At 36.8% G+C, this 22,581-nt stretch overlaps 3 protein-coding genes across 3 annotated transcripts in view; 2 read left to right on the forward strand and 1 right to left on the reverse strand.

Moving 5' to 3' along the window:
• Positions 1 to 11,149: 11,149 nt before the first annotated feature.
• LOC122089631 (CBL-interacting serine/threonine-protein kinase 3-like) lies at positions 11,150 to 13,783 on the reverse strand. The gene is made up of 4 exons (XM_042659348.1): positions 13,724 to 13,783; positions 12,867 to 12,974; positions 12,593 to 12,673; positions 11,150 to 11,586 (listed from the first exon to the last, which is right to left on the reverse strand). Exons 1-4 carry the CDS (start codon positions 13,781 to 13,783, stop codon positions 11,461 to 11,463), a joined length of 375 nt encoding a protein of 124 aa, XP_042515282.1. The 3' UTR covers positions 11,150 to 11,460.
• A 1,216-nt stretch (positions 13,784 to 14,999) lies between these two features.
• On the forward strand, positions 15,000 to 16,269 carry LOC122087897. The gene is made up of 2 exons (XM_042657021.1): positions 15,000 to 15,395; positions 15,494 to 16,269. The coding sequence occupies exons 1-2, from the start codon at positions 15,036 to 15,038 to the stop codon at positions 16,055 to 16,057; spliced, it is 924 nt and encodes a 307-aa protein (XP_042512955.1). The 5' UTR covers positions 15,000 to 15,035; the 3' UTR covers positions 16,058 to 16,269.
• A 2,014-nt stretch (positions 16,270 to 18,283) lies between these two features.
• The window catches only part of LOC122089151 (importin beta-like SAD2), a 33,642-nt gene continuing 29,344 nt past the window's right edge, over positions 18,284 to 22,581 (forward strand). The window contains exons 1-9 of the mRNA XM_042658655.1: positions 18,284 to 18,704; positions 19,209 to 19,344; positions 19,429 to 19,516; positions 19,841 to 19,993; positions 20,979 to 21,141; positions 21,268 to 21,452; positions 21,558 to 21,731; positions 22,158 to 22,303; positions 22,411 to 22,534. Of these exons, the coding sequence (XP_042514589.1) occupies positions 18,615 to 18,704; positions 19,209 to 19,344; positions 19,429 to 19,516; positions 19,841 to 19,993; positions 20,979 to 21,141; positions 21,268 to 21,452; positions 21,558 to 21,731; positions 22,158 to 22,303; positions 22,411 to 22,534 (1,259 nt within the window). The 5' untranslated portion in view covers positions 18,284 to 18,614. The remainder of the gene's footprint in view (positions 18,705 to 19,208; positions 19,345 to 19,428; positions 19,517 to 19,840; positions 19,994 to 20,978; positions 21,142 to 21,267; positions 21,453 to 21,557; positions 21,732 to 22,157; positions 22,304 to 22,410; positions 22,535 to 22,581) is intronic.

The following is a 22,581-nucleotide window of genomic DNA, read 5'->3' on the forward strand; positions in this document are numbered from 1 at the left end:
GTGGTCGCGGTCGTCGGGTCACTGTGGCGGTTAGACATAACACCCGACGGGTCATGTAGGACAGTCGGCAACCCCGGTGGTACATTCAAGAGGGCCAATCGTACTGCTTTTAAATTACTGGAGTCAGCACCTTTATTTTCAGTCATTTACATTTCAGCACTGTCATTTAATTTATTTACATTTCTGTTGAGAGCCGGTGGACGGCATTGTTTTTATTTTTCCGAGTACTCACGGTGGGCCTTCTCCGACAGCCCTATGGGCGTATCGCGGGAGGGAGTTCACGGCTCGTACCCGGAGTATACGCGCACTGTGGTTGTAGTAGCACTAAAACCAAGGACTTAGTAATGTTGCTTAGGTGGATGTGAATTAAAATATATAGCATGGCATGTAGTGCATATGATGTGTTGTGATGTGTGGACTGCTGTGTGGTCTATCTTTCTACTTACTGAGCTAGTGAGCTCATCCCACGTGTACACCCCTTTTTAGATGATTTTGCAGGTCATACATCTGAGGAGCACGGGGTGGGTCCCACAGTCGAGTTTCCTGAAGAGGACTGGTGGACCCCTGAGGAGTTAGAGCACGGCACTGACTGCTCGTGCGAGAGTTGTGCTGCGGGACAACAGTTCTGAGGCCGAGCTGAGCTCCACCTTTAAGGCCGTGCTGAGCTCCACTTCTGAGGCCGAGCTGAGCTCTTCTATGTGATGCCGAGCTGGGCTCAACCCTTGATGCCGAGCTGAGCTCTCGCCTTGATACCGAGCCGAGCTGTGTACTCTGATTGTTTTGGTGGATTTCCTTATGTACTTGATATTTGAAATTTATTCTTTTTGTGTAAATATCATGCCTTCGGGCCCAAATGTATATAATTATTGTATCATTATCCGGGTATCAAGTATTATGGGATTATTCATAGGTAGAACTTAGTCTTCCGCTGATCTGAGGAGTTTATATTAATTGTGCGTATGCTGTGGTGGAATACAGTGTCTGATGATCCTGGCAGGTTTGGGTTAACCGATGTTAACTCGGTCACTAGCCCGGTTCAGTGTGAACGGGGTGTGACAATAGCAGTTGAGTATGGACTACGCAACACCGGCAAGACCTCGACCACGAAGCGTACCCATTTCCAAATGTAGTCCCGGGGTGCACAATACCAGCGAGACCTTAGCCACAAAGTGTAACCCGCGACTACAACTAACTCTAATGTACATAATCAATGCATGAATGTAACATACATACAGCAATCATGGCACCGGTACCACCTCGACCACGTTGGATTCCTTCTCATACACACACATATCCAAACACACGGCGATCACGGTATCGGTACCACCTCGGCCGCACCAGATCCCACCGTACATTTCCATACAATTCATATCATGATTGTAAAATGACCATTCAATTAAATATATAATTCTAAGCATGTGACCAGTTTAATAAAAATAAACAATTCAAAAATACACAAAGTCCATCCCTCACCTGTTTTACGATCGGTTGTGTTTGGGTTCAAGTTCGGCCATCGATCGATCAATTCAATTTTGACTTTGGGGCACGTGCTCATCATTGTCCTAGACACAAGGGAATCATACATCAGTACGCGTCAAAAACATTGGGAGGGACCCACATAGGTCACCCCCAAAGGGTACAAACACAGTTCTTAGGTGACAATACTGTCACCGGAAACACCCGCCGGAAACAGGGATTTCCACCAAAAATATCAATCTTGTTTCTGGTGGAGGTGACAAAGAGCACATTAGGCTCATTTGTCCACCAGAAACAGCTACAATGCTTCCTATGCCATATTTCCAGTGGAAACAGGAAGGTCCAACTCGAATTGGGCATTCTAGTTCGGGCCCAATCGTCGGGATTTTTTCTATAGAGCTTGTAGAGGGTGTTTCTAGCGTCATTCTAAGCCAAGAAAATCCCATTTCCACTGAGCCATTTGGGAGATATATCAATTGAGTGATCGAAACCCTAGTTGGTCTTTTAGCATTACATGTTACCGGAGCTCACCGGACCTGGTTCGAGCTCGGCAACAACACCGGGAGGGTAAAACACCCAACCCACAACCTTGCCATAGTTTACACATCAAGATTCTACCCATACCTAGCTTTTCCCAGGTTGAAATGAAGAGAGAGAGTGGCATGGGAGGTTGTACTTACCTCCAGCGTTGATTCCGACAACAAGGCGGCAACCGGCACCAAGGTAAGCCTTCAATCCCCTTCTCCTTCCTCTTCTTCTTCCTTCCTCTCTTCTTTCTCTCCTCTCCTACGTTGGGTGCAAGGGAAATGAGGAATGGATCCTCATTTTCCAACTTATAACTTAAGTAGTTGGCCCTTAGGGTCCGTTTGGTTTGGGCCTCTTTTGAACCAATCGGGTTAAAACGAGTTTCGTGGCATGAGGACTCGTACAATTGGGTCCATAAGGTGTTCACATCAAAATGAAGATGTGGAAGATGATTTGGGATCATCCGGAACCATTTACGATGAGAGTGGCTGACCTATGGGCATCGGAACCTCGACAGCAGCCAGTGGACCCACTGAGAATAGGCACTGGATTTATGCACAGGCTGCTTCCGATGGCTTGTTTTTGGTGGTCAAGACAGCCTGCTATCTTGACAGCTTGCTGTCCCAGGGTTGGTCTCGCACGAGTGGTTGCCCTCGGACATGCCCAAGGCTTTTCGATAATTATGATGCGTGTCGAAAATCAAGTGTGGGGAGTTGGGTCACTTACCGTCTGGGATCGGAAGGTATGAATCCCCTCCAGTTAGATAGGCATGCAATGCATGAACACGTGGGGTCATCTCTACCCCTTCGACAATGCACAGTCGCGAGCCAAAACTCGGTCATACTTTCGATCTCCAATCTGAGGCCTGTCACGATAGTTCAAATTTGACTGGATTAGGGCACGGGTGTAACATCCTAAATTCATTCTAACAAAATAAGACCTAACTAACTAACAACCTTAACTAACTAACTATTGCTAATTAATAATTAACAAAAGAAGGTTTTCCGATAAAATTGTGGGCATTGCTTTGAAATTTGGACAATCTTGAGCATAAAGTAAGGGGTTTGAAAAAAGGACAAAGAGAGAAAGAGAGTTAGAGATCGATTGTGACTATAAAAGAGGAAGAGAGAGTTGGAGATGAAGTAGGGACGGAAGAAATAAGCCAAAAACATGTTTCTCTTGTCTCTCCCCCTCTTTTTAAATATATATAAAAAAAATTGGAATGAGAGCTTAGCATTGTGATTAGGAGAGAGAGTTTGATATAAAGTAGGAAAGGGAGAGACTGAGTTAGAAATAAATTAGGGAGGAGACAGAAGCAAAAAATGTGGCTCTCTTGTGTCTCACTCTTTGTTTAAGGAAAAGCAAAAGAAAAAAAGAAAATGATCGTGGGAAAGAAAAATGAGGAGGAAGAAGAAAAATGAAGAAAAAAGAAGGGGGATCGAAGGAAGCTACATATCTGGGATTTCTCCTCAATTAATGATCAAATTGAAGCATTGAAAGAGTGATTGTGCTACTCCAACAAAGTTTCAAAAATTAAGAATTTTTAATTTCCCTATTCTAGCATCCGATTGAGGCTAAGGTGAGTGGGACCTCTACCCTAACTTGCTTATGTTTATAAGAAATTTTCAAAACAAAATTTTATGAATACTAGATCTATTCTAAACCTTAAATTTCATATTATTCTATCTAAAGAAAATCTAATTTTGCAAAATGTATATGATTTTGCTCCTTGATTTCCATTATCTGTACATAGCAGGATTTTTCAAATTGAACATTGATTACATAATGTTAGTTGTTCATATTATGTGTTAAATTGTGATTATGATTGTATGGAGTAGTGTACTATGTGTATTATATAATTTTTATACCAAATGAATTTTTTTTGTTCATGTTTTTTTTTATTACATAAATTTAATGTTTTCATATATGAGTATGCATGTGGGGTAATGATTAACAAACCTTATATTTTATATTTTAAAATTTCACTTCCCATCACTTTAATTTCCCTTGCAATAAAAAACTCTTAAGGTATAGTTTGTAACTGATAAGAATCAATCACAAAGATTGGAGAGAAAAAGTATCATATTGGAATGATAAAAAATAAAGAACTCTTGTCTCCTAGAACAATGACCTTGAGCGCCAGATCTACCATGGCATAAACTCACCCAGAGAGAGATAACATGAGTTGCAAGTTTGCACTCCTCATGGCTGAAAGGGGAATGGAAAAAGATCTTATGAGGGTGAAAAGATCAAGAAATTCCATAAATATTTTCCCTTTTCATTTATGTTTTAAATGTTAAAGGTAAAAAAGAAACCTTTACATTCAAGCTCGTGGATAATTAATGCCATTAGAAATGCCATTATACGAATCATGAATTTTATTTTATCTTGAATGTGAAGTTGCCTTTTTGAATTCATATTTCAGCTTTTTGAGTGAAATGTAGTCTTTGGATGTGAACTTTCCCTCATAGATTCATATTTCATTATATATGAAGCCTAGGCTCGAATTTGAACTTTTGCTTACAATTTCAGATATTATTCCATTAATGTCATGATGGATTTCATCATGAAAGCTTTAGATTTTTTGTGTTCTATTACACATTCATTTTTTTTTTTTTGTGACCAAGAATGAACAGTCTCATTCCATCACTATTATTTCCTTTGCATCATTTCTTTTTAAGCCTTTCCATAGTTAGTTAAGTGCTGAAAGTAACAATTCCCTCCCCTATTTAAGATTTCAGCCTATGCAAATAATTTTTTTAATATTGGTTAATGGTTTATGAATATCCCCTTCCCCTTTATTGCATTTAATATTTTGAGGTCCAATAAAATAAGTTGGGTTTAAACCTTGTTCTCATTTCCAAATTTCAAACTCGAGTCTAATGATTTAAACCCCATTTGAGGTCTATTAAAAAATCAGTTAAGAGGACAAAATCAACTTAGTTGGGTTCCTAATCCATTAAATGATTTTTTTTTTTAGTATTTTGCTTACTATTTGGTTTGATCATACTGATCCATTTCAAAATATATTTTGCTATATTTTGTGTTAAATAATAATTCTTTAAGAAAAAAAAAAAAAAAAAGATCTTTGTGTTTGAGCCATTGAATCATGGTCATTGATCATCCTTAATCATGAATCCATATATATTCTTGGCTATATCACTTCAGGCCCTAGATTCTCTTAAAAAAAGATTTTTTATAGCTACGAGTCCTTGGGTTGAGAGATTAATCTCTCTTAAATCTAGGCTGACAAAATTGGTTACAATTATCATTCTTCATTGATTTTTTGTTTTTTTTTGTTTTTACATCCTTTCAATAAAATCTTTGTTTTTTTCTAAATCTTAATTTTTGAAATTCTATGGCATACCTCGGTTTTTTGTATTATTGGCCTCACTTAAGTTAAGTTGGTAAAAGTCAATAGCACATTTTTTAATCTATATCGAATATGTCAAAAAACTTTTTTCTTCCTTTTTGAGGGTTAGTCCACTTATAACGAGTCATCTTTATCTAAAGCCCTACATTCCAATTTGTATGCAAAATAAAACCTTATTTGAATCATTTTTCTTCTTTCTTTAATTATTTATTTTGTTGGTTTAATTTCTCACTAAAGAAAGAATGTCTATAATCTCAAGGAGTAGTTTAGAATACACTAGTATAGGATGGGAATGGCTGGCCCACAACACCAATCACAGTATAAGAGCGTTAGGTCAGGTTACCAAACCTTAAATGATGTCTAGCCTGTCTCCAATGTCACATTTTCCTTGGATTCCTTGTTTGTTTTTCTTCATATTATTTTTCTCTGTGATTCATCTTTTTATATTTGTAATATTTTGATAACTCTCTTTGTATATTTTCTTTCAATGATTATCATTTAATTGACTTTTACATTTTCATATAATGACATATGTTCACATACACACACTTGTACTAACCTTAATTTAATATAACTAAACCTATAAACTTGGCTAGATTAAAATATATTTATTTCAACCTAGATTCGACTTTACTTATGACCTAGCACAAACCTAGCGAGCAGGGTTACACAGGTCTAAATGGAGGAAAATCGACATTAAGAAAACGCAAGGCGGGTGCCTAACACCTTCCCGCCTCATAAATTGATACTTGTCTAGAGATCTAGACATGGACTATCTCTTATCCAACAATGAATCATAGTCTTCTCTCTCGTAAAGGAAAAAATATATATTTTGGTCTTAGGCCCATCATCCCTAGGTGGCAACTCCCTATTTGGTATTTGACGTGTAGTCCTACAATATTAGAGAGCATGTCATAACGCGATACATTTTTTACGCTTATGATCACGCGGGGTCCCTAAAATCTTATCATTTTTGGGAGAGATGAGAATAAATATGTTAAAATAATAATAAAAAAATAAAGAAAATTATAATGTTAGATTTTAGTTGTATTAATAGATATATGACTTATCTTTTTTTCTCTCTCTAAAGGTCATGGTATTCAAGGAGTAATAGGCGAACCACCATTCATTTTCTTGTGTTATAAATTGTAGTGTTTACCTCTTGTTGTTTGATGTTTCTCTCTTTCTCTCTCACACACATAGAGACACATACACACATGTACACAGACAAAATAAAAACAAGTGAGAAAGAGAGCACTTACTTTTCTGTTGTCTCTGTGTGTGTGTGTGTGTGAGAGAGAGAGAGAGAGATTCACATGCTTTAATTTATATTGCATGTAGTATTCTATTTAAATATATGTCCTCATTGATTTGTGAGTAGGCAATTTTTTTTTATTAATCTCTATAGTAGTGTAACAAAGTAAATGATATATGAAAATTCAAAGGGGATGATGCTTAGCTTGGAACATTAACTATAACTTTGGGGGGAGGAATTCAAGGATGTTTGGTGGTTCCAACTAAATAATGCTTACGTTTTAAGGAAGTGTGACGTAGATCATCTTGATGCTAGATTTGACATCACCTATCAAAGGAGGAAGAAGAGAGGTTCAGACTAACAGTAGACCCATTCGAACCAAGCCAGATTTGGTCCAATGCAATTGTCTATCGATCCAATATTGATCTATCGTTGTTTCGTTTTTTTTTTTCAAGAAGGTATTAAGTATAGTTTATGTGAGACTTTTCTTCAATTTTACAGTTTTAATTATTTTAGGAAAGTTGGTAGTTGTTAAGTTACAATATTGGATTTTTAGTTTTAGTTATAATAGGAATCTTTAAGTTTACTTTCCTATTTCAGATATGACAAGTAGTTATTTCCTATTTTGGTTATGACAAGTCTTTCTTAATTGTATTCAACAAAGTTACAGTTGATATATATGGTTGATCAATTGTAATTTGGATTATTATTATGGAATAAAATTTCCTCTTGTTGTCTACAAATATCTTATATGAGATAGTTTTTGTCATCAGCTATGAGAACTGAGGGTGAGAGGCCCATGGACTGAGATAGTTTATTATCTCACCCTCAACTCCCATTCAATCCACCTATCCATTCCATCTTATTCTTCATTCCTCCCTTATCATCAACTCTTGAGAATAGCACTTGAAGATTAGCCCATAGTACCATAATTGAGTCTCTGCAGATGTAGGTTTTCTTAGCAAATATCGAGCCTTAGATCTCCTATTGAACTCATCCCATCTAGACCTAGTGGTCCTCTTGGAGGCCATCTGAGTTCTCTACTTGCTATTCTTGAATATCAACAAGTTTCCTTAGTTATTCCCTAAAATCAAGAATTCCCAGATCTTTCAGATCTGTAATCAGTTTGAAAAGCCATTTTAGGATATTGTTCAATGCCAAATAACCTCCTTCGATCTAGTTTTGGGCCTCATCAGAGATCCCTACAACCAACCTCAAGTTCCCCTTGGTTTTACCCTATTTTGGATTTTGTTTTAAATATGATTTCCAGATTTCTCTTGCTGATGGAGAATTATTCGATATAGCTTCTGGGATTATTTGTTGGGGTTACTACTCAGTCATTACCTTACATTAAATTGGTATCATAGCTATGGTTGGAAACTCTAATCAAGCCTCTATGGAAGCTATCTTAGATGCCATACAAAAACTCAACAATAAATGGCTTCCAGGGAAGCACAATAAGAACAACATACTCAACCAATACAGTAGTACGCTGCTATACAACTACTGGTAATCATGGCCCCAAACTTGTTTTACATCCAACAATATATGTATTCACTAATAGATTGTAAAATGGAGATGAAGGAGATGAAGAAGATGAAGTAAACCCTTGTCAAGCCGATGACAAACACAACGGAAGACTTGAAGGAATACAACGGAAGGCATGACCCAATAGCTTTCCATGATTGGCTTAATGCCTTAGACGACTACTTCAAGTAGTTTCGCCTATTAGAGGATCGTAAGATACAATTGGTAGTGACAAAGCTTATTGAAGGAGCTAAGGATTGGTGGCATACTCACGAGGATAGATTGATATGATGACATATGGTGCCGTAAATGTGGGAGGATATGAAAGACATTCTCAAAGAGAAATTTCTCCCTGTTTCCAATCGTTAGCATCTATATGAACAACCCAACACCATCCAATAATGTACAATGACAGTTGAAGAGTACACTGATAAACTACACCAACTGTTTCAACGTATAGATATTAATGAAGATGAGCAACAACTCTTATTACGAAGCCTTGACTATAGTGTTTAAAAGACTTTGGATGTAAATGATTTGAGTAAGTGAACACCACAACGTTTCAATAACCAGTCCACTGAGATGAAGAATCTATTCACTCCTACTTGACCTAACAACAATTCTACCTGAGTTTCACAAGTTACATTGGATAAAGGTAAGAATCCTATGGCTACTAAGGATACATCGGCAGCAAAGTACTATCATTGTGGTAGTGTGAGGAATTATGCCAACTTGGCTAAAGCGTGGCAAAGCTATTTCCATCAAAACCAAAGGAGAAGATTAGAGACAACATAGCATCTTTTATACATTGATGACCAGTGGACCCAAGATGGCTCAAGTAATTGTGGGTAGAGGGAGTAGTGTGAATATTGTCTCACATGCTTTCGTTATCAAAGGACAGTTCAAGGAGAAGCTACATCCTCAACCATACAAGGTATCCTAACTTGATAATAATATCATGGTTGTAAATCAACGTTTTTCAGTGCCTTTTAATTCAAGATTTGAGGAAAATATATGATTTGATGTGATCTCGAAGGTGTTAAACAATGTACTTGGAAGGCCTTGGATTTATGACAATAATGTCTTGGTGGAAGGAACCAATGGCCAATATTTCTATGGCTTCAACAACAAACCCCTCACATTGAATCCTCTCAACATACCACAAACAAAGCCTAAGTTGAGAGCATCAACAAAGGCCACTCCAACAAAGCTTGTATGAATAAATGATAGTATTCTAAGAAAAAGTTGCTAACTCTACCACATTGTGAATTATGGCTACAAATGAGGAGATCAGACTGATATTGGCACTTATGACTATTATATTTCATTTTCATATCTTGTATCTCTTTTTGCACAGTGCTACTTGTTCGGTAATAGGTAATAATATTTGTTTATTACCATCCTCTCAATGTTGATACACTTGCCATTATATTGAGTGATATACCTTTTTATACATTACTTTTCTCTCCTAATGAAAAAATTGGCATTCTATTGCAATGCGAATTGATGTAAACGCTCTTTAGCTAAGATTGCTATTAAAGTTGTTCTTCTTGTTGCTGATTTTGGGCGGAAAGATGTTAACTTGGACTTAATTAAGGTTGAAGGCAAAGTAAGGGGAGAAACTGAGCAGATTAAAACTTGAATAATATAAGTTATTGCAAGAGTCTTTAGCTTAAATGAAAGAACACATAGGGTAATTCCCATGAGATGATGGTTCAAATCCATTGAGACTTTTTATAGAAAGAATACAAAAGTGAATATGTGTTCATGTCTAGCATGGGCACATGATTTTATTTGATTGATATAAAATATTTTTTTGCAACTAAGCACAATATTTTTTTTTAATGTGGGTGGGGCCACCTAAGAAAGTGTGGATGTGGAAAAGGGTAATGCAAGGTTCGAATTAATTTAATGAATGACAAAGTGGTTAGGACTATAAATTTTTTCCTTATGAAATATATGAGATGTCATCGTTCAACACTTTTTGGGTTGCACCAATAGCTATTAATTTGAAAATAATATTTTTGGTTCCTAAACCTAATAGTAGCACCCATAGAAACCACTACATGTTAATGGGCTTCTGAAAAAATTGTTGCGATTCCCTATGTAAAATCCTATAGTACACATGTCCCATAAATTTCAAAATGTAAAATGGGCAACAGATAGAAACATGAGAACCAAATAAATTTTTAGGCGAATTCAAGATGAATCAACTGATAGATTCAGGGGGTGTTTGGTTCGATTTATCCATCGGACCAGATCCCAGGGAATCAGTTTCCCATTAAATTTAAACCGTTTGGTTCATTTTTGTGAAAAATCGATTCGGAGTCATGGTGGCCAGTAGAATCAGGGTAACCAACTAAAATCCATGATTCATCCGGATTAACCTCAATAGGTTAATCCGGAATTGAGTCACGATTTATTGGGTTTGTATAAAAGCCATGGATTCAACTGGAGTTCATTTCCACATCATCCTGCGATTATGCCGGTGAAGTCCGACCGAGGTTCAGCAACGGGTGAAGCAACAGGTAAATCTGCGATTTTGCGATTCTTCTTCTTCTTCTTCTTCTTCTTCTTCTTATTCCTCTTCTTCTTCTCCTTCTTCTTCTTCTTCTTCTTCTTCTTCTTCTTCCTCTGCTTCCTCTGCTTTCTCGTCTTCGTCTTCTTCCGCTCATCTTCTTCTTCTTCCTCTTCTTCTTCCTCTTCCTCTTCCTCTTCCTCTTCGTCTTCGTCTTCGTTTTCTTCTTCTTCTTCTTCTTCTTATTTTTCTTCTTTCTTCCTTCTCTTTTTCTTCTTCATTTTTTGTGTTTAGGGTTTCTCACATTTACCCTCTGTCCATGATAGCTCGCATCTGAGAAGAACACCTAAAACCGAGTTGATTGAAGGTGAGATTCCCCTCTTCTTTGTATTTTTCTTTGTATTCTTGGGCTACATTTGTGTTTTGTTAGGATTATTGAAGTTCGGTTTCTATTTTTCAGGTTGTAAACTTCATATCTAGGGTTTACCCTATTTCCAAATCAGACGATCGACTCCAAGGTTTGAAGAACTAGAATCGAAGCTTGATTTAAGGTTAGATTTCGATGCTTATGTGATTTTTTTCTTCTTCGTATGCGTGTTCTTACTGTAATGGAAATTCGGTTTCAGTTTTTTCTTCTTCTTCTTCTTCTTCTTCTTCTTCTTCTTCTTCCATGGTGAAATAGTATATGATGATTCATATGTTCCTGCTCTTCATTTCTGTCTCTGGAGAAGCATATTTGAAGGATCAGATATTTCTTTAAAAAGGGGGTTCAATGGAACCATCGATTCAGAGTCTCATAAAGGAGAGGAAATACCCCTTTGTGTAATGGTTTTCCATACTGTGCCAGTGGATGCACACCTCAGGAGCAACATAATTTGGCGTCCCACAGGCAGTATGTAGTAGCCCGTCATCCTAGAATAAATAGAAGGGTAATAAGAAGAAATCTGATATTTGCATATAAAGCTAAGGTAACTTCAGTGCAGAGAACACAGGTTTCTTCATGGGAAGCCAGTCACCATTTAACACCATATAATGATGACTAAAAGTGAACAGCTCCTATATTGCTTAATCAAAATAAGTCTCTGTGAAGAATAACTATAGCAATTTACACTAATGGTACCCTGTACCACATTTTCTATTCTCACTGATGAATCGATCAGGCATGCATAATTTAGTGTAAAACACATGTCAGATCCAATCTCCTATTGTTGGTTCCTAAAATCACTTCAGTTTTGGGGCCTTCAGGCAGAGCAGATATACTTCAAAGACAAGTACTTGTTATCATACAATTGAAAAAATACTAAACCTAAGTACAGATGGCAAACAAAACTAACTAGATGAGAATTACTCTGCATTCTTCCTAATTTGCATCCCACAAACAAGCTAGTCATCACTTATGTGCAAGGAATCCGATGCTTTCTGAACCACGTATGAGTCCTACAAAAACTTTTGGTGCATCCAAGAACTGCCAAGGAATTGATGCATGAAAACCATGACTTAAAGTTACAAAAATTAAGCCCCACATATTCCTTTGGTTGTGAATACTTGTGATACTTTTGAGCTCTTTTATAGGTGTTGTTAGTGAGCTCAATGCATAGGAGCACCATCCTTTACAACTATGTTTTACATCCATTCACCATTAGATAGGGAATCTTAGCTGGCATCCATCAGTGTTGGCATATTGAACATTCATCAATATTGCAATTTCTTTTGGACAACCCAAGTAATATTTGTGTTGTAGAAGTTAGTTAGGATCTAGAAGAATACAGCTGGTTAATTCTCCTAAAAGAATCCAGATATTAATACAGAATTTTGCAAGGACATTGACAAATTGTTCATTAAATTTGGCCAGGTACCAAATTCAACACAATACTCAACTCTAACACCATGAACATCAGAAATGTTGACAAAAACTTACCCGTATTTGCTGTGAAAATGCACTCAATCCAAAGTCTGAAATTTTAAGAACACCATAAGAATCGAGAAGCAAATTTTCAGGCTGCCAAATATGAAAATGTACAACATTAGTCATGGTGAGCTGGGTGCTAAGAATTACAACTAAATACCAAACTTGGCAGATCACAACCCACGCAGCTCAGCCACAGATAAAAATAGAGGGGGTGTGATGTAACACAATGTAAGACAGGATATTAGGAAATTAAGGAAAGATAACTCAGGGAAGCTTGCAAAACCTTCAAATCTCTGTGGTACACGCCTCTACTATGACAGTAATCCACAGCATTAATTAGCTGTTGGAAATATCTCCTAGCTTCATCTTCTTTAAGTCTCCCATTTTTCACCTACAAATCAAATCACTTGTAAGGAAATGTTACTTAAATTTGTAAACATGCATAAACACAAAGAACCAGTCAGAAACGCTGAACTCATGTGTGAATCTTTTAATTTTTTGTTCTACATCAAACATGAATTGCATTTGAAAACTTTATTTCCAAATTTGTATAGTGATTCCAAGATAGGTGAGTAGAAGACAATATGAGTACCATTTCCAAATTTGTATAGCACCAATTTATTATTTTTTCAATTTGAATGTAGATTTACTTTTACAATGGAGTTTGATGACGGCTACAGGAGGCGAAGGAAAATCATAATCTTTGCAGCGACTGCTGTTGTTATAGCAGTCGATCAGTATATAAAAAAATATATGAAGAAAGAGCCATACCGTTGTGAACCCCTACGTGGTGTTATTGAAACAGAGAGAATTATCGGTCACACTGATAAAACATGTCGAGAACAAATAAGGTTAAGCAAGAGGGCTTTTTTTAGTTTAAGTCATTTGATTAGGGAGAAGGGTCTACTGAGGGATAGCAGATCTGTGCAAGTGAATGAACAACTAGTTATGTTTCTACATACAGTAGGACACAATGTTAAAAATCGCATCATTGCACACAAGTTTGGACATTCTGGTGAGACTGTAAGTAGGTACTTTAACATTGTATTGGGAGCAATCATTAAATTGTACCCGATACTATTGAAACCTCCAAGTGTCGCAGTGCATCATCGGATAACAAATAATGAAGGAAGATTTTACCCTTATTTCAAGGACTGCATCGGAGCCATAGATGGGTCCCATATCCCTGCGTGGGTGCATTTAAGCGACCATCCGAGGTTCCGTGATAGGAAGGGTGATATTTCCCAAAATATTCTTGTTGCCTGTGACTTTGACATGAAATATACTTACATTCTTTCTGGTTGGGAAGGATCAGCATCAGATGCTCGAATCTTAGACAATGCATTACATAGAGACGACGACAGAAAATTGGTGCTGCCACGAGGTAAATATTATCTCGTTGATGCTGGGTATGCTAACCAACAGGGGTTCTTACGTCCATATCGAAACGTTCGATATCATCTGAAGGAGTGGAGAAATATTGATCAGTCACCAACTGATAAAAAGGAATTGTTTAACCTGAGACATTCACAATTAAGAAATGTGATTGAACGTTCATTTGGCCTCCTGAAGTCAAGATTCAAGATCCTGAAAAACCAGCCAGAATATCCTTTCAAAACACAAGCCAGAATTGTGTTGGCATGTGTGTTGTTGCATAACCACATTCTTACACAGAATAATGTTGAAGAAGAAGAACGATGGCTTGATGAAGAGGATGAAGAGGTTGAAGAAGCTAGTACTAGTACCCAATCCACCTCTCACCAAGTAAACGATGATATTGAAGATGATAGTTCTGATGGCGAGGATCATGTGCTGGAGAATGGTGATTGGGATCTATTTCGAGAACAAATTGCTGACCATATGTGGGCTGATTGGGTTGCAGCCGATTTGTCCAACTCAGATTGAGTATTGAAGGACTAGAATATTTGTTATTGATTAACTTCTATTTGGAATGTAACTTTTGATGTGGATTGATTTAAATTTTTTTTTTTTGCATGGTTTGGGATGACTGTATAAACATACTTGGAAGCAGATTTTATTGTAGTATGTGGACTATTATCTAAATTGCAATATTAGGTATATGGATTCCAGTATTTAGTAATTGTTATTATTGCTTGATTTAAATTTTTTTTGTTGTGGGATGCATGTATGTGGACTATTATATAAATTGCAATATAAGGTTTATGGATTTCTCAATTAGTAATTGTTATTATTACTTGGTTTAAATTTTAGTGTTGTGGGATGCATGTTGCTGGACTATTAACTAAATTGCAGTACAAGATTTATGGATCTCTCAATTAGTAATTGGGCTTCTTGCTTGGTATCAAATTTGTGTTGTGGGATGCATGTATGTGGACTATTATCTTTATTAAGCAACTATTAGGTTTATGAATTTCCCAAGTAGTAAGTGTTATTGATTGCTTGGTATTAATGAAATATACTCACATTGTATATGGTGTATTTTGTTAGTTTTGATGTGATGGAACCAACAGGAGATTCTAATAGTAGGTCACGGGACATTGCTTCATGGCCTAGCGCCGTTTCTCATTACATGTTAGAGTGTGTATTGAAGCAGTACAAGAGTGGTACGGGTGGAGATAATGGACTGAAAAAGGAGCAGTTCATTGAAATTGCCAACCAACTGAAGGAGAAATTATTTACTAGTTACGACTGTGAACAAGTGAGAAACCACTTCCGGATTTGGAAGCAAAGGCTTAGAGCATTGAGTGACCTACAGAAGCAAAGTGGATTGGGTTGGAATGCATCTGATATGAGATTTGATGCTCCTCAACACTTCTGGAATGATTATAGGGTATAATGGGATTCTTTAAATTGTTCTTTCTATATAATTGTGTTTTTTTTTTCTTACTTACAACATAAGCACATTGACATTGTCCTTTATATTGCTAGAAAAAAGAACAAAAGTATTGGAAGGAACATAGTGTGCTCCCAATTCACCTTGAAGTTGGAGCTTTGCTAAGGAAAGAGATGGCAACTGGGAATGATTCAACAGTCCCCTCTGAAGCTGCCACTGAAGTTATGATGGACGTGACAGGTACTCATGTTGAGGGAATAGGGAACAATGATGGTGTTGACTATGAACCTATTGAAGAAGAAGAAAGTGTTCCTTCCACTCCCATTGGTAGTACCAGCCGTTCGCGAGGAAGACCTCGTGGGTCCGTCAATAGTGGCAGAGAAAAGAGGAAGAAGGGTGTAGCTGAAAAGGTGGTAAGTCCATTGAAACAGATTGCTAACTCAATCGAGAAGATGGTAATGAGTGAATCTCAGTCTGAATTTGGGAGAGCCATTATAGATGCTGTTGATGCCATTCCAGACCTCAATTTTCAACAAAAGTTTAAGGCCAAGGAATATTTCATGGCCAAGCGGAATTCTGCCATTATCTTCTTGGGAACAAAAGTAGAAGATAGGCGAAATCTGCTTGAGATGTACTTACCAGAGATTGAGAAGAATTGAGGTGATAAAAGTAAGTGTTTGGATGGATATCCGACAATGGTTTTATTGAGCAAGAAAATGTATTTGTTTGGTTTAAGTAACTTTTGGTTTATGTTAAGTCTGTGACAATGGATTAAATGTAGTATTAAGACAGGTTAAGACAATGGTTCTTCATATGTTTCTATCTGAATGATTTCAAGGTTTAAATATGGACAACATCATTCTTATTTGTCCATTTATATTTTGGTTTATTTGGTATGGTATAAATAGGGAGCGCATAGGAAGCCAGTTTATTTGGTTTATGTGCCATTGAAGTCTCCTATTTTTTGTCCATCACACTCAGATGGGGGGTGTACTTAATAGTATTTTCTATGCATATAGACTATTGAAAATGTTTGTGTTAACTTACAGATGACATCGAATATATCCGCTTGTGATATTGCAAAGTGTGATTACTGTGGAAAAGGTTGCTCAGTTTTCACTTCTAAGTCAAGGTCACATGTTGGAAGGAAATTTTTTAAATGTTCAATGAATTGCCACTTTTTCATATGGGTTGACCATCTTAAGATGTGTGACTGTGGGAACGGTCAATGTAAGGTCAGAACTGCGAAAACAAGTGCAAATTATGGTCGATATTTTTGGTGCTGTCCACAATCAACTGGGGTATGAATTTCTTAAATTTTTTGTTTAATTTAATTTTGTTTTTTTTTTTTCAGATGTTTAAGATTTGAATGTTTATTTTCTTGTATTCTTATAAAATGATTATATTTGCTTTATAGGTTGAAAACAAAGGTTGTGGAATGTTTGAATGGATATCAAGTTCAAGCCCAAGTTGTGATACTTACCAGACTCCACCTAGGTCCCTATGCTCAGAAACATCAACTTCATCATCTCCTTCCCCTTCATCAGATTATATCAAAGGATACTTGAACGGTGCAATAAAAGAATCTGAGGGTCATATGAGGATGTTGAGAGATGTTATTGACGTAGTCAAGAAGCTTGATTTAAACAAAAATGTATGATGAACTTTTTTGGAACTTTTTAGAAAGAAAAGTCTGAAGCCATTGTAATGATATTGAGTTCATTATCTATTTTTAATTTTTTTTTTGATAGAAAGACTTAATTAGCATTTACTAGTACCTGGATGGACTCAGTACTATATTCGAGTATTTACGTGCTTCTTCTCTCATTTGGTCCTAAGGACCTATATTACTGGCTTCTTGCTTGGAGACTGTTGTTTATAAACACTTTGAAGCATATCTATCTCCATAAACCAAATCATCCGCTGGTTTGGGCAATTTTCAGATCTGAATTATATGGTACACGATACCTATTTCGATTACATGAACTACAATACAACTCCAATGTCTTGTAATGTTCTTCTTTTTGTCCTCTTCAATTTACAAAAAAATAAAAAATAAAAATGAAAAATAAAAAAAATAAATTACTGCACTACACTATTAGACTTAAAGGTTTAGGGTTACACTTTTTTTTTTTTAACATATTACCATAAAAAAGAAAAGGAAAAAAAATTAAAAATAAAGTACATGTGTGGACCAAATTGTATTTTTAGGTTTTGTTTGTGGGAATTTTTTTTTTCAACAGAACATGGGTTCAAAGACTCAAAGGTAACCAAACAGTTTTACACTCAGAATCAATGGCCAGAATCAGGGTAACCAAACAGTTTTCACTTAGAATCAAGTGACAGAATCAGGGTAACCAAACAGTTTTCCACTTAGAATCAAGTGATAGAATCAGGGTAACCAAACAGTTTTTTTACCGAGTTGAAATGATTCCAAAGAAACTCATTCATATGAGTTAGATCCAGAACCCATAATCCCTGGGATCTGATCCGATGGATAATTCGAACCAAACGCCCCCTCAAGGTTTCCAGGCAGAATCAAGTGACAGACATAGGGTAGCCAAACAATTTATTCTACCAAGAACATTATCCACATAAAGTCTCTCAAAGGAATTACGTCCAAAATCAAAACATCCACCACGAAGATATTCAAACCAAACACCCCCTTAAACCCTGGTTCAACAATATCCCAAAACAACTAAACCCTGGTTCAACAATATCCCAAAACAGAAGTTGCTTACAACGGGCAACTGTCCAGTACGAGGTTATTTATAACGGGCGAAGTCCACAACTTCAACTAACAACACAATTACCAAAATATCCTTCGGTCTCGAAAGGTAAAAATCCGAATGGTGGGTTGAAACAGGGCAGGCTCCCAGTTGCGGCTGCGTTTCTATCTAACCTTACGACGTGCAGCCGCGTTACAACAATCACAGCCTGGTCGCCCGTCACGGCGTCACCCACTTCTAATTCGATTTTGTTGGTTGGAGAGTTACAACCCTAGCGGTTTAAATACCTCGCTCCCTAAAACCCTCCCACTGTCTCTTCTACTCTTTGGAGACAGGGAGAGAGAGCGCTCAGATCACTTCATAATATCCTCCTTCAATTATCTGCTACTTCCCAAACCTCTTGTTTTAGTAGAATTTGAATCTATTTAGCTTCAATCCAATTTCTGTTTTCATAGTCGGATTGCTCTGATTTCGATTCTTGCCGGCCATGGATCTTCCCAGCCTTGCCATTATTCTTCAGGCGGCACTTAGCCCTAGTCCAGATGAGCGAAAAGCTGCTGAACAGAGTCTTGATCAGGTATAATTTTATTGATTATTCTGCTGAATCATGTCTTTGACCTTAAGTTGCTGTCACTTTCATTGCTTTTGAGATTAATTATAGATTGAAAATGGCTTTCTTTTGAGAGAAACTCCTTTTTTGATAATTTCAATGCACTCGATTGGTGACAAGTTTGTCTTATTTGATATTGTTATTATTCGTTTTATGTATTGCAGTTATTATTTTTGTAATAATTGCAAAGATATAGAGCTTTTTCACTTTTTGGGTTTGCTTTATTTTCCTGGTATTAATTGCTGTGATACTGTGGATTTTGGATGGCTGTGAACTGTTATTTGTTGAGAAGGTTGGTTTACCACAAAGTTGTAGAATTTCAAATATTTAAATAGTAGAACTACATTTTGATCCTACCTTACCAGTTGATCGCTCCCCTTGATATGGATCAATTTTTAGCTGTTATATGTGCTTCATATATATTGCATCAATGGGGCATTGTTTAATGTGATTTTGGCTTCTGTTCTGCAGTTTCAGTACACTCCACAGCATCTAGTACGGTTGTTGCAGATTATTGTGGATGCTAATTGTGACCTAGCTGTGCGACAAGTTGCCAGTATTCATTTCAAGAACTTTGTGGCTAGAAACTGGTCTCATCATGAGCCCGGTATGTTAACTTTATAAGGTCTAACTTCCAATTTCGTGGGTTCTCCTATGAAGATCTAATGCTAGTTGCTTTTCATCACTTTAGATAAGCAACAGAAGATCTTGCCAAGTGATAAGGACATGGTGAGGCAGAATATCCTTGTATTTGTGGTGCAAGTTCCCCCATTGTTGAGGTAAGTGTTAGCTTTGTACCTTCTACAGTTATACACAGGATCTATTGAACTGATGGAACTTTCATTTCCCCCTTGCTACTTTCCACACATTTATGATTTATTTGCATTTAAACTCTAAATCTCATATTGTAACTATTATTTTAGGTTCTTAGATGCTTCAGCTAAACATTACTCAGTTGCCCTATGGTCTATGCCATTGCCGATTGGCTGGTTTCAATGCTCTTTTCTTTTTTTAATAGTTTGGTAGTGCTGGTTAAGAATATGAATTCAATATTCTGCAGCAGGGTGAGTTTTCTCTTTTATATATGGAATGATGTTTCACAGGGCGCAGCTTGGTGAGTGCCTCAAAACAATTATTCATGCTGACTACCCTGAGCAATGGCCAAGTCTTCTGCAGTGGGTGAAGCATAACTTACAACAAGATCAACAGGTCTATGGGGCTCTGTTTGTCCTGAGGATTCTCGCCAGGAAATATGAGTAAGTCTTTTCAATCTACGGATCATAGATTTTCTTCAAGTTCTCCTTGTTGCTGATTATCTATTAGTAGAAATAGTTGCTTCCTGCATAATCCTTAATGGTATCCCATATACTCATGTTGTCTGCAAAACAGAGTAGGATGTTCTTTTGTGTATCAGTTTATAATTTGAGAAAAAGATGGAAGGTGTGCATCCAAGGACCATTTTGTATCACTAAAATGATAATGCTGAAAATATGTTGTAAATTTTGGCAATAAATTATCGTAATGCTGAAGTACTTGATAGGCAGTGATTGAGTGCAGTTTCTTCCGTCTCTTCTCATTGTGGCATCTATTCTTCCAGACCAAAAGATGTATAAGTTTAGGGAACTGAATTCTTTCATGCCTTTCCTCAAACCTTTTCCATTACGCTGTTATTATATACCTGGCTGTTGGGTTGGGGCACAATTTTAGCGGCACTTGTTATTCATTTTCACCTTTAAATATAAATATAGTTAAATTTAGGTCCAATCTGAAATCTTTGAGTTTCCATATAGGGGCTTGTAAAATGATTGAAACATCTTAGGAAGTGAGTGGACATGAGGTCAACATAAACCATCGAATAATATAGGGAATAGCCCATAAAATGATGGTCCATACAGTTGTGATAGGCCACCAAATTTGACAGGTGGTATGTCTAGGATGTCTCCTATTTCTTCAAAGGTTGGACCGCTTCCAACTCATATGTCCATGTGGCTGAAAAGTGTAGGGGATGAAGTATCAGGTAAAGGTGTGATTGAAGCATTTTCCCATAAGTTTGTTAATGCTCATTTTGTTTAATCTGTACTATTTTGTAACCTCGAATGAATTGATTGATCCCTTTTGTTTGTTGGATGTTCACTTAATATTTTCCTCTTTTATTATTCAATTGTTTTTCCCCTATAGACTATTATATTTGTGTGCGTTTTGTTAGATATTATCTCCTTAGTCCTTTTTCCTTTTGTGAAGATTCAAGTCAGATGAAGAGAGGACACCAGTTAACCTCATTGCTGAGGAAACTTTTCCTCATCTACTCAACATCTTTAACAGACTTGTTCAGATCCAAAACCCATCATTGGAAGTCGCAGATTTGATCAAACTTATCTGCAAAATATTCTGGTCATCCATATATGTATGTCTTTCTGACATTAAGAATATTATTCTAGAACATTTAGTCAGAGTTTCACATTTTCCTTACTAGGTCAATGAGATTTACTTTTTCTTTTCCTTTTTTTCCTGCCTTCAATTGTTTTCTCAGTTAGAGATTCCTAAGCAGCTGCTTGGTTCCAATGTGTTCAATGCGTGGATGATGTTATTCTTGAATATATTGGAAAGACCTGTGCCTTTAGAAGGCCAGCCTACAGATCCAGAGCTCAGAAAATCCTGGGGTTGGTGGAAATTGAAAAAATGGACAGTGCACATTTTAAACCGGCTCTACAGTCGGTGAGTTGTTGAATTCAAAATTAGCTTCAACAGACTGGTTATATTGTTTTAGTAGATTTATTTGACTTGACGTGGCCATTTATTTTGTTTTGTTGTCTTTAACAGGTTTGGAGATCTGAAACTTCATAAACCAGAAAACAAAGCTTTTGCCCAAACATTCCAGAAGAATTATGCTGGGAAGATTTTAGAATGTCACTTGAACTTATTGAATACCGTTCGTGTAGGTGGATATTTACCTGACAGAGTTACCAATCTTATTCTGCAATATTTGAGCAACAGGTTTGTGTGATATCGACCTCGTACTACTTGTTGCTCAACTGATCATTTATTCTTGCACCAAGGTTTACTCATTTGCTTGTTCTTGACAACATATTCTACTTGCTGATTCTTTTGGATATTTATCATTTTCTCTTGGCGTGGAAACTCATCTTGAATGAATGATAAATGCATTTTATAAACTTCAAACTCATCTTGGTCTGCTGGTCATCTGAACCCTAATTGCCTGGTGATCTTTGTGTTGCTTTCCTGATAGTAGAAATGATTTCCTATTGACAAGTTGGACTTTTTCTAGTCACTGCTTGGATTTCTGGAGCCCAACATTGTAGACTGGCACAAACATTGCCTTTTGTCATTTGTTTTGTTTGAATATTCTTAGAAGCTCATTCATTTTGCTCCCCTTATTCCCTGGTCCCTATATTCTTGCAGTATATCCAAGAATAGCATGTACCAGTTGCTGCAACCACGGCTTGATGTTTTTTTGTTTGAGATAATTTTTCCTCTTATGTGTTTCAACGATAATGATCAAAAGCTTTGGAATGAAGATCCACATGAGTATGTGAGGAAGGGTTATGGTGAGTATTTGGAACCTGGCCATATCACCTGAAAGCTCTCGGATTGCTTCTCCTGGTTTGAATCTGTATTAAGATGGCTGGTTTAATTTCTTAATGCTTTTCTGCAGATATCATTGAAGATTTGTATAGCCCGAGGACTGCTGCGATGGATTTTGTAAGTGAGTTGGTCAGGAAACGTGGTAAAGAGAACCTACAGAAGTTCATTCAATTCATTGTGGAGATTTTTAGGAGGTACCTTTGCACTTCTACAGTCTACATAATCTGAGCCGGAGAATAGT

Source organism: Macadamia integrifolia, chromosome 9 (genome assembly GCF_013358625.1).
Source record: "Macadamia integrifolia cultivar HAES 741 chromosome 9, SCU_Mint_v3, whole genome shotgun sequence".
NCBI classification, from domain to species: domain Eukaryota; kingdom Viridiplantae; phylum Streptophyta; class Magnoliopsida; order Proteales; family Proteaceae; genus Macadamia; species Macadamia integrifolia.